This window comes from Gymnoscopelus microlampas (genome assembly GCF_963454915.1).
Source record: "Gymnoscopelus microlampas genome assembly, chromosome: 17".
NCBI classification, from domain to species: Eukaryota; Metazoa; Chordata; class Actinopteri; order Myctophiformes; family Myctophidae; genus Gymnoscopelus; species Gymnoscopelus microlampas.
In genome coordinates this window covers 25,225,897-25,238,690 of record NC_139954.1, presented here as the reverse complement: position 1 = coordinate 25,238,690, position 12,794 = coordinate 25,225,897, and the positions used below count along the sequence as shown (strand labels likewise).

General features: G+C 43.9%; 1 protein-coding gene across 1 annotated transcript in view; it reads left to right on the top strand.

The window, feature by feature from the left end:
- vwa8 (von Willebrand factor A domain containing 8) overlaps positions 1-12,794 on the top strand; it is a 91,621-nt gene that overhangs the window by 53,685 nt on the left and 25,142 nt on the right. Inside the window, exons 35-37 of the mRNA XM_084085238.1 lie at positions 5,953-6,157; positions 6,306-6,387; positions 7,292-7,496. Of these exons, the coding sequence (XP_083941364.1) occupies positions 5,953-6,157; positions 6,306-6,387; positions 7,292-7,496 (492 nt within the window). The remainder of the gene's footprint in view (positions 1-5,952; positions 6,158-6,305; positions 6,388-7,291; positions 7,497-12,794) is intronic.

Here is a 12,794-nt window from a genome sequence, read left to right as displayed (position 1 = left end):
TGCATGGTCAACCATAGTATCTCCACATTCCCTCCAGCAGTCTAGCTGGTTTCCAGTTTGTTTGGATTTCTGTTTGGGGGTGATAAAGAAGCGGATTTGGTTTTTCCAGCAAAAGTCTCTCCAGGTCAAGGAGTTAGTAGTCGTTGATTGTGTTTCCCATGAGTCTGACCACACTTCATCACTTATGTCAATGCCAAGTTCTTTTTCCCATCGTTGTTTCACATATATCGTAGAGTCCTTATTCAATGACATAATTCCATTGTATAGTTTACTTATAATACCTCTATTACTGCCTGAGTTATAAGCATCAACAAATACAGTTATTATAGTTGGTGTGATCCCCGGATTGGACCTTTTTATTTTTTTCCCGAAAAAATCCCTTAACTGTAGATATCTGAAAAAGTCATGCTTAGCCAGCCCATATGTCTTACTCATATTTTCAAAACTGTCAATATCCCCTTTTTTAATCATTGTACATATGGAGGTGATACCAAGACGAACCCATTGTCTATATCTGCCGTCCAGTAATGCTGGCACGAAGGCAGGATCATATGCTGGCCAGCTTAATAGTTTAGCCTCCTTCTGGAGTTGGAAACGTTTAATCACTTCTAACCATATTTTAAATGAAAAATTTACCCATTGGCTCACTGTCTGAAACATCCCTTTCTCTCCCTCAGTGCAACCTAGTAATGACTGTATTGGTTTATCCATTAAGGATAGCTCTATGTTTTTCCATTTAGCAATATAGGTCGGGTTACACCAATATACAAGGGGTCTCAGCTGTGCTGACAAATAATAATCCCTTAAAGAAGGGAGGGACATGCCTCCTCTCGCCCGGGGCAGCTGTAAGGTAGAAAATTTCACCCGTGGCCTTTTCTTGTCCCAAATAAAGCGTGAAATATGTTTATTCCATTCTCTGAATTGTTTCAAGGGTATTTCTACTGGTAGTGACAAGAAAAGGTATAGTAATCTGGGTAAGATTACCATTTTGACTGCTCTTATTCTACCTCCCAGGTCAAGAGGAAGCATGCTCCATCTACTGAGATCATCATACATTTTCCTAGTTGCACCCCCATAGTTGACATCAAACAGTTGTGACAGATCCTTGGGCAGATTTATACCCAAATATTTGATATGGGGTAAATACCAATTAAAGTTGTATGTTGTGATGCATTCTTGCGTAGGGGTATAATTTAGTGTCAAGACCTGAGTTTTATGTACGTTGAGCACATACCCTGAGTAAAACCCATATGTTTCCAACATTTCCATCAGTACAGGAAGCCCAGAACCTGGGTCCATGATTGTGACCAATACATCGTCCGCGTAAAGGCCTATAGTATATTCCTCTCCCCCAATGGAGATGCCCTTCAATCGGGTCTCTTGTCTTATTGCTTGAGCTAGGGGCTCTATGAAAAAATTGAAGAGGGAGGGGCTACTCGGACAACCCTGCCTGCATCCACGTTTCAGGGCTATAGAGTCAGATAGGCTACCATTTATTTTAATTCTTGCAGTGGGAGAAGAGTAGAGTGTTTGGATACGTTGTATAAAACCTTCACAGAAACCAAATCTATGCATTACCAAATAAAGGAATTCCCAACCTACTGAGTCAAAAGCAGCCTTAGCATCTAGGCTGAGGACAATAGCACTAGTTTTTTCATAATTAATCCGTTCAATAACATGTAGAGCCCTTCGTACATTATCCTGAGTCTGTCTATTTCTTATGAATCCGGTTTGATCCTCATCAATCAGCCACGGCATTATACTTTCCATTCTTTTCGTTAAGATGGAGGCATATAACTTATAATCCGTGTTTAAAACACTTATGGGTCTATAATTCCCACACTCCATCCTGTCCTTCCCTTCTTTGTGAATCACAGAGATGAATGCTTCATTCCAGGACGGTGGTAGAATACTATCTTTTAACACGTAGTTGAAGCACTTCTCCAGCAGAGGGAGTAATTGCACCCTCATAGATTTGTACCATTCACTAGGAAAGCCATCTGTCCCAGGTGATTTATTAGAATTCTGGCCAGAGATAGCATTATCTATTTCCTCTTGTGTTATTGGGGAAATTAGCTCTTTGTTCATATCTGTGCCAATTGTGGGGAGGTCTAATGATTCCAAAAAATCAACAATAGTACGTTCATCTGCCCGATCTGGTTGGGAGTATAATTTTTTAAAATATGTTTCAAATGCTTTCTGTATGCCATTCATATTGCTAGTGATCTTATTTGTAATTGGGTCTCTAATTTTATATATAGTGTTTTCAGCTTGTTGCTTTTTAAGCCTCCAAGCTAGCAGTCTTGCTGCTTTGGGGCCAGCCTCATAATACCTTTGTTTCATAAACCTTAAATTCTTTTCCACTTCTTCACTAAGTATCTTGTCTATTTCCTGTTTAACATTTCTGATTTGGTGGATTATGGAGGGCTCCTTGTTTTTAACATGTGTTTGTTCCAGCTCCCTCAATTTTTCCTGTAGGTTTGATAATTTGTGGGCTTTGATCTTTTTTATCATGGCTGTTTGGGCAATAATCTTTCCTCGAAGAACACATTTTGCACAATCCCATAAAATACCTGGATTTACATCTCCTCCATCATTATCCTGTAGATATGTAGTTAAATCTGACTCCATTGTTTTTCTAAATGCTGTGTCGTTCAAAAGACTGGTATTCATTCTCCAAAGTGTTTTTCTCCTTCTACCATCCAAATGAAAGGTCAAATATACTCCCGAGTGATCGGAAAGATCCCTCTGGCCTACTTTACACTCCCTTATCCTGTGCAGGTCTCCATTATATATAAATATGTAATCCAGTCTAGTGTGCACAGAGTGCCTTGCACTGAAGAAGGTGTATCCTGGGGTCGATCCATGCATAGCTCGCCATACATCGATCAGCCCCAGGTCCACCAATGCCTTATTTATATGTTTTTCAATAGAGGTCCTCTTTCTTTTCTTATTTGTTGAGTCTGAGTTATGAAGAGTAGCATTTATATCACCTGCAAAAATGAGACTGCCATATGACTCCGATGCAATCAAATTAAATATTTTCCTGAAGAAGGACATAGTACTACCAGGGGGGGCATAAACATTAAACAATGTGACCTCTTTTTGGTCTATTTTCCCCTTTAGTAGAACATATCTTCCCTCCTTATCAATTATTTCAGATATGAATTCAAATCGGATTGAGTTAGAAATCAATATAGCAACCCCTCTCTTTTTACCATTTTTATATGAGGAAAAGAAGGTATTCTTAAAGCCCATTTTTTTAATTTTTTCGTGTTCTACATCAGATAGGTGTGTTTCTTGCCAAAAGGCAATATTAACCTTTTCCTTTTTTATTTTTGCTATCATTTTACTCCTCTTAATTGGGCTGTTTAACCCATTTACATTTAAAGAGAGTAGATTATAATGCTGAAAATGCATACATTTTTCGTTTCAAACCCTGTGTGCATAATGTATCCCAAATATTGAAAAAAAGGGCGAAAATACCATAACTCTCAGTATCACAACAACATCCCACATTTAAAAAAATATACACTGTACCTGTAACATCCCAGACCTCGCAAAAAAAACAGAGACAAAAATATAGCAAAACATTCAAAAGGAAATAATTATAATACAAGGAATTTCCTAACACAAATGAAGGCGTCATAAAGCCTTCGATAGATGAGGGGGACTAACCACAAGGTGGGGCCCCTCGGTAAGAAGAAAAGGAAACTTGTGGCTTTCACAGTAGAAGGTATCAGCCTTTTTCAATGATTTTTAAACTTATTCAGAGGATACTGTCATTTATATGATTAACTGTATCACCCACCGAGCTCCATGAAATCTAGAATAGGTCGCTCACACTTTATCTGGCGTCGCCGCAGGTTCTGGCTGCTCTCGGTCCCCGTGTCTGTCCGGCGGGCTCCGTCCGGTCACTGTGGGGCTTGCGGTCGGGGAGGCGTTGTTTTCGTCGCGACTCGGCGATCCTCCTCCCGGGGAGCCGCCACCAGGCTCTATATATCTCCTGCGGTATTCACTCAGCCTCTCCTGGGCCCGCTGCTGCATCTGCCGTTGCTCGTCGCGTCGGTGTCCCGCTACCTCCCATGGGAGAAGCCGAGCCAACACCGTCTCTGCCTTGCCTTTCTTCTTTTCAGCGATGATGATGGTACCTATTTCGAATCCCTTGCTGCGTAGGTCCCCTGCTGCATGTGTTGCGCTGTTGTATAACATGGTACCAGTGTCCAACTCAACTCGCATTCTGGTCATCGGGGTTTGAAAACGTATTTTCTTCAGGAGTAGGGCTTTTTTAACTGGAGCGTATTCTTGTCTCTTTTTCTGCACAGCTTCCGCGTAGTCGTGGTCAAAAAACACCCGTTTACCCCGGACACAGGGCTTCTTCTTCCAGGCAGTGTGGAGGATTTTCTCTTTCACCGTGAATTTAAGGAACCGGATCACCATGGAACGTGGTGGAGCGGTCGCGGGTGGTTTTGGTCCGACCCTGTGACATCGCTCTATCCCAAAGTCCTGGTTCTGACCCAAGCCCATATCACCCAATTCCGTCTTTATCAGGTTTTCAATGAACGTGGTCGCAGAGTTCCCCTCCGCCCCCTCTGGAATGGAATAGACCCTCACGTTTTGACGCCTGGAGTATCCCTCCATATATGACAATTTGTCTTCCAAAGCTTGTTGATCAGCAAGTAGGTGAATAAGGGCGTCCTTTACTCCAATATTCCACTCTTCCGTGTCTGCGACACGTTCCTCCATTTCCCCCACGCTCCTCACTGCTTTGTCCAATCGGTCCGTCGAGTCCTGTATCTTCAGGTTCATTTCGGATTTAAATTCTTCCATTTGTTTTTTTATATCGTTGAGGAAGCATGTGCGAAATTCCGAGAGATCCTTTTTCAATTCGGCTTGTAGTGTAGCCAGTCCTGCAGTCATGACTTCGCTCACTACTTTTTGAAGCGACGCCACTGTGACCAGGCCAGGGCTCCGGTCCTCACCGCCGGCGCCGCCATCTTGTGTTGCCGTTGTTTTCACATTGTTTGCTCCGTCTTCGTTCACTGGGTCAGGAGCGGTATTTCTCAACTCGTAACCTCCTTTTTTCACATGGGACTTTTCCCCGCTCATTATTCTTTCGGTTTGTATCACTCTGAATGTATGAAACTTCTTGAATTAAGTGGAATTATAGGCTGATACCGGAGCTCTGTTACTAAGCTGCCATCACGTGTAACGCCACCGGAAACTCTCCCTCTCTTTCGAGTGTTCTTGAATGCATTACTCTCTCACCGTAGTTTGGAAGAGCTTACCAAAGCCTGTTCACTCTTGCACCAACTTGGAAATGTCCCTGGGGTATAAATTCTGACTAACAAGAAGACCAGACTCTTTGAATGGGGAGTCATCTAAATTTAAAGTTGACATACACATTATCATTCACATTTTATATTTAGGAACATTGGTGAATTGCATATAACATGGAGTGTTAAAACTTTGTTCCAAAGGACACTGATTCCACAGAAAAGCATCTGTTTCAACATTCAATACTAGTCTATGATTTGTGGATTTTCTTAATGATATGCAGGCAAAGTTTTGTTGATTGGCCAGCTTTCCTGACAGCCTTGTCTTCATTGTTGGTGCTGCCATCTTTAGCATTTCCCATTTTCCTATTCTAAAGAGTGCTCTGTCTCCTCTATATTATACTTTCTCAAAGCTAATGTCTCGTAATTGTTTGAACTCAACTAAGTGTATAATGAGCCAAAACGTTGTTTGAATTAGCTGTTGGTGGCTGGTGGCATCCTGACTTAACTTTACTTCCAACTGCCTCTCCTACTACGTTTCCTCTTCCAAGATAGAATTAGTCATACTTTTTCTCACTCTGCGATGCTCCTACCTTGAACACAAGACTATACGGTTATGTTGTTAGCGTACTCTAGGCAAGCGCTATTTATTTCTATTTGTTTCCTCTCTGGTCAGTCACCTAATGAAGTGTACACCTATAAGAGACCGGTCGACCTAACAGAGATAAAGGGCGGAGAGGGTGGAGGTCACATGTTCCACAGAGGCGGGCTCCGCTCCGGCCCAGCTAAACGAAGCAACTGCGTCAATCAGCTGTCGGCCAATCAGGTGGTCCGAGCCCTCCCACCCACCCAGGTGCCCTTGAAGGAAGTGTACCCCAAAGGTCAGAGTTCATATTGGTTAGATGTGAGCAAAGGCAAAAGTACTGCTTTCTTTCACAAAACAACTCTAAATACATTTTAAACTTTTTCACAGATTGTGAAGTCATCAAGCATACAGCATTCATGAGTCTGTTCTCTTTTGTCACTTAGATGTCACCCCTCCCTTGAGTGCAGCTTACTTGGAGGTGACAGACCTGAACACTAAGAAACTCAAATACATTCCTGTACCAAGGTAAATAGACCAACCAGCATGTGATGCATGTCACTCTGCAACTGACTCTGTTGAAGAAAGTGAGTGTCATTTAGTGGTCAAGGACGGTACTGCACTTCACATAAAAACTGTAATGAAGCTACAGACTATTTTCTGTCAAAAAGAAGAAAGAAAAATAATTAACATCTGTTCATTGAAAATGTTCCCTATTCAAAGGCACATTTGAGGACGGGGATCAATACAGGATTAACAGATACAAAATAAACCACGAGACTTAAGGTCCTTACACACCGGGGGCGTTTTTTTCATGCGAATAATACTTTTTTTTTTTAAACCTTATAAAGTCAATGCAAGCTTTCACATCAGTTTCGCGGAGCGAAAAAGCGTCTTTTATTTATTCGGACCGAGTCCGAATTTTGCGCATATTCGCATAATCGCCGGTGTGTAATGACCTTTAGACTTTACAAACAATAAAAGAAAAAGGACAAAAAATACCTCCCCCCTCCCAAAACAAAGCAATTAAAGACATAGCAAGACACATATTTGGGCGTATCTGCATTGGGAACTCCTTATATGGTTATGGCTGAGTCATAGTGACATGAGCGCGATGAAGTGGTCTGCCGGCCCTGCCGACGAACCGGCCCTCCCATTAGCCAATTTTGATATAGGATAGGATGTATCAATCTTTGATACATAAATAGAATGATTGGTTTGTTTAATGTCATGCTTAGTTTCAATGAGTTTTATTGTAGCTCAAGCCAAAAGTAAAGTGTGCTTGGTGAAATATCTGTTAATGTAGTAAAATATTGTTTTAATGGGACAGTGCTAAAGAGATACATGGATCTGTGGGTTAGTAGAAGGAAGTGGTAAAATGTACAAATGGCCTTCTGATGAGCTATTTTTAATCCATTTATTTTATTGACAGAGCCACGACGGTCTCACCCTACACTAACTGGCTATCCAAGGTGTCAGATTCTGATGTACTATTGGCCGGTCTGGGTTCCGGGGGCGCTGTCACAGTGGATATGGGCGGATACCTAAGACTATGGGAGACGGGGTTGGAAAACCTGCAGCGCTCTCTGATGGAGTGGAGGAATATGATTGGGTCGGAGGACGGCAGACCTGTTCAGGTAATTCTATTTTATAGTCAATTTAGTTTCCTATGAAATGTAAAACGGACCATGTGCATTATAAAGATACACTATCATATGACGGGATGCTGAAATACAGAGACTTTTCATTCATACAGCCCTGCAGCAGCAGTGTCTCTTGAGGACCACTAGGTGGCTGTATTCTCTCAGAAATAATCACTTGTTACCTGAGCTTCAACAAGACCATTGGTTCTTTCTACTGTGAAATAGTTTTACATGGGGATTCACATTTTGGGTTGACCATAAAGTCGGGAACCAATGTTAACTCACTTTAAGTAGTTTCTTGTTTGTAATCCATTCAAAATGTCTCATGACATTTCCAGGTCCAAAGCTACATATCGAGAAACACTAGAACAAATACACGGTTTGTCTCCTGCCCTGGTGGAAAACTTTAAGCCACCAAAACACCCCACATATTATGGAAATGGAAATATATCCGGCTCCACTATTGCATTTGTGAATGGAGGGTCTTTGTGGTGATGATGTAATAGCTTTGTACTGACCTTACCATGGGTCAGTACATTCAGCCCAGTACACTGCGTACTGGGTTCATGGAACCAATATAGACAGCATTGTTTAGGTGCCCACACACACAACACACAGAGGGGATTTGTAGCCAATGCATGCTTTCCAGATATAAGACTTATTGTTTAGGGATCTGTGGCTTCCACTCAGGCCAGACAGTGATAGTAAAGTGGGAGCAACAGTTGGAGAACAGATACGTGCGAATGCTGTTTGTGGACTTCGGCTCGGCCTTCAACACAATTATCCCTGCGAGATTAGACACGAAGCTCAGAGACCTAGGCCGGCACCCTACCATATGCAGTTGGATATTGCACTTTCTGTTAAGCTGTTGTCAGGTGTTACGGATGGGAAATAAAACAATAATGATCTGACCCAATTATAGCACAATTTCTTTTATGCGTGTAGAAGATCAGACTCCAGAATGACAGAATAGAATAAGCATGATGTTTGTTGATTTAACGCTAACATTCTGTAGGATTAGATCCTAGGAAACTGCATCTGCGTTGTCGAGGGCTTTTGGAGCCAAAGTTCAGAGCCAAAAAGCTGTGGAATTGTCTTGGCTATGTTTGAAACAATACACACACACACACACACACACACACACACACACACACACACACACACACACACACAGACACACACAGACACGCACACACTAGCATAGAATTCTTTGAGATAATGCAATCACAGAATAAGGTCCTAGCCAGCGTCTGCATTACCGGGGGCTTTCCAAGGCTAGTATGAAAAACTTTCCTTGGATTTGCCTTGGCTCTGTTTGATCAAGCGCAATACACACACACATGCATGCTCAAGTATGCACACACATTCACATCCAACAGTCGGCCTCTCTTGGCCTGACCTGGTTTCGTCAGTGCTCAGGTAGTTCTTTGATGGAGCACCTTGAGTCCACAGCGGGTCATGTCTGAGACAGACTGTCCCTGTGCTGACTGTTAGCTCTCCGCAAACAGCAGGCCTCTCCTTAAACATGATGCCTCTCTACAACCATGGGCCTTCATACCCACACTCGCAAACACACTCAAACACACGCACGCACGCACACGCACACACACTCGCTCACTCACACTCGCTCGCTCGCTCGCTCGCTCACTCACTCACTCACTCACACTGTATGGTATTACCTGTTTGCGTATGGCACTCACACAATACTTTTCGCCTTGGTTTGACATGGTTAACATGGTTTGTGAGCATGGAGATTTTAGCCATGGTGTGAAACTGACAAGAAGGAAGCAGAGGGAGCGAAAACAACCCTGATATCAATTGGTAAAACATTATACCAAACCTTCAGTATTCGTTTATCCATTTGTAACTATGAGATTGTACCATTTGGTTACATTTTGTACACTCTCAAGGCTGGGAATTTACAGTGTACGCTCTGCCGCGGTCCTAGCGTTGATTACCATGCTTTCACTGTCTGTTCGGGAGAATGTCAAGTATGGCAAGGACAATGGCTGACATTCCTCAGAATTGGTGTACGAACGTGTACGTACTGTATGTTCACACACATGTGTGCATGCATGCACTAATGCACATATGCATGAATGCATGCACGGATTGCACGCACCATTTATGTCGCACGTGCGCACGCACGTGCACACACGCGCACGCACGCACGCACGCACGCACATATACATACACAGTCAGGTGTTGACAGACAGTGTTTAATTAGCAAAGAGCACTTCTGTTATCCATTGTCGGAGGAAGACATAGACGACAGATATGCATGACCTCATAATGGCCCCTATTCTCACACACACACACACACACACACACACACACACACACACACACACACACACACACACACACACACACACAGACACACACACAGACACACACACACACACACACACACACACACACACACACACACACACACACACACACACACACACACACACACACACACACACACACACACACACGCACACGTACAGTATAGAGGGCTTCTCTCTCATCACCCATCTGTCGTGTCTTTGTTAAGCAGATGTTATTAAGTGCCAAATACATGTACAGGTATGTAATGCAAACACCAATGCAAACCAACACACCATGTCATTCCTCTATTACTCTACATTGTGTTCAACTGCTGTGGTTTTTGCATGCTGTTTTCTTTTCTTTCTTTTTATTCTTTTCTCCCCAATTTAGTTGTCATACCATGCAGTTGATTCTTCCCCACACACATTTTGTGTTTTCTCACTGCTGCCAGTGAGGAGCCCTCACTGGGAGGACGTAGAGCCTACTTTTCCGTCCCCCAACACTCCCTGCTGACAGATGCCGCCCCAGCCCGTAGGAGTACGTGCAGAGTGACAAATATCACCCTCCCCACCGGCTTCCCTCCCAATAACACGGGCCAATTGTGTTTGCATAGACGCTCGACAAAGCCGAATGAATCACGCTGGATTCGAACCCCCAGACTCGGCGGTGGTCAGGCACTTTATCACTGCACCACCCGAGCGCTGTGTATGCTGGTTTTGATATTGTTTTTGCAGTGTAGTGGTAGTTGGCCACCTGCCTTCCTATTTCACAGTGCCCCTGCCCTAAGTAGCCATATCAGACGCACACAGACAGACAGACAGACAGACAGACAGGGCACACACACACACACACACACACACACACACACACACACACACACACACACAGAGCACAGAGGCCACAGCCCATAAATCCCACTCAGTCTGTAGGCGTCTAAAGGGAGAATCAGAGAAATTTATGAGCCTATTAATCCTACAAGACCGTGGAGGGGAGGGGGAGAGAGAGCCTGTGGCAGAGAAAGGAGAGAGAGAGAAGAACGGGACAAACATATTGAGGGGAGAGGGAGGGATTGAAACATAGATTCTCACAGTCATAAAAAGTTGTCCCCCTCCCCCTTATTCCACTCCCTCTGTCTTCCATGCCTCTGCTCACTCTTTAGTCAGAAAGCAGAGACACTAGGCTATTCTGTGTTCAATTGTGTGCTTTTGTGTGTGTGCACGTGCGTGCGTGTGTGTGTGAGCGAGCGAGAGAGCAGAGCATGAGAAAAAGAAAGAGACAGGGTGCTCGGGTGGTGCAGGGGTACATTTCCTGCCCACCACCGTGGAAACTAGGGGTTTGAGTGTGGTGCCCCTGGCTTTGCAGGGTGTCCATACAAGCACAACTGGGCCGTGTTGGCGGGAGGGAAGCTTTCCCTGTATGTTGTATGTGTATGTTTCCCACTGCACTAGCAACTCTTACAGGTCGGTAAAGTGCGCCTGTCAGCTGGTTACACGTCATCCTGATGAAGCTCATCACTGGCAGGTGAAAAGAAGCGGCAGAGAAGCGGCAGACAATTTCAGGTGTATGTATGTATATGTATGTATGTGAGGAGGCAGGGGGTGTCAATACCATCCCTAGGACTAACCTAACCTCGCGTCCATCACGGAGGAAAGCCTGGTATTCGTTCCAAACTGGCCCGTGTGATCCGGTTTAGGAAAAAGGAAAAAAAGAATCTTGTTCCGGTGGTGGGTTCCGGTCGGCGTCGCATTGTTTTTGTTTCCCACGCAATGCGAATCAATTAGTTTAGTCTCGCTAGTCGCGCCACAAGTTAGAATAAAAGATGGGCGTACCAAACGATTATTATACCAAAAGAAACAAAACGATTATACCAAACTAAACACATTTTAAACGAGGGGAATCATTTTGGTGGTGCACGGCACTGAAGGTTCCGGGCGTGGGTTCCGGCCGCCTGATGACGTAAAGTTATTTCCGCTCCGACCGGATCAGAAACCCGAAAATGGTATTGATCCCAGGCTAGGACCAACCAGAGCACAGACCAACCAGTAGGGGTCAGCAGTGACAAGACTTCACAAGTGTGTGTGGGGAGTTCTAGAATTGGGAGAAAAGGGGCGGGAAATTGGCTAAACCAGAAACGTTTTTAAAAAGAGAAGTAGACAGAAAAAAATAATATATATATTTAAGCATTATTGATATGAGATATTGTATCCTATCAGGGTGTAGATTCAGGCGCTTTGTTAGCTGAGCTGCCCTCATCAAACCGTACTCATTAGCAAATGGTAAACACTGACTCCCTGTATCCCTGGCAGTAAGTAGGCCAAGACAGAGATTTGCTCTCACCTTCTAAGCATCAGCAATAATGGATAATACTGGATATGGGAGTTGATCATTGCCTACTATCAAGTACATAATATGCACAGTGAAAGGAAAGGAGATTTAAGATCTGATGACAGGTGGTGGATGCAGTTACAGTGTGGGGGAACGTGACTTTTCCCTCCTGGTGGTAGTTCATGTCCATGCCATTAGTAATGGTGATCGTCCCCTGTCAGGAACCATGCAGGGACACTGTGACTCTGGGCCCTGGGGTAACATGACCACACACACGCACGCACACACTGCACTGCACTGCACTGCCCCACTGACTCATGCCCCGGAACTAAGTGTGCCAACTTGTTGCAGGAACTCAGTCAGGACCCAAAATGGACGCATGCTGTAATGTGTCAGTCATCATTCTTTATGACCCCAAAAGAAAGACATTAGTCACTCCTTTACTGGCCGTGGCTAGAGCCAGAATGTCAGGCTCCTTACTGGTTCCACTGAGCCAGAATGGCAGGCCCCTTCCTGGTTCCACTGAGCCAGAAGGGGAGGCCCCTTACTGGTTCCATTGACATAGAATGGATGCAGTTTATCTTCTCACCAAGAGTTTAGGCGTGCTGACAAGAGCTGTTAGAAGTAGAATGGGCTATAGAAATAGACCTG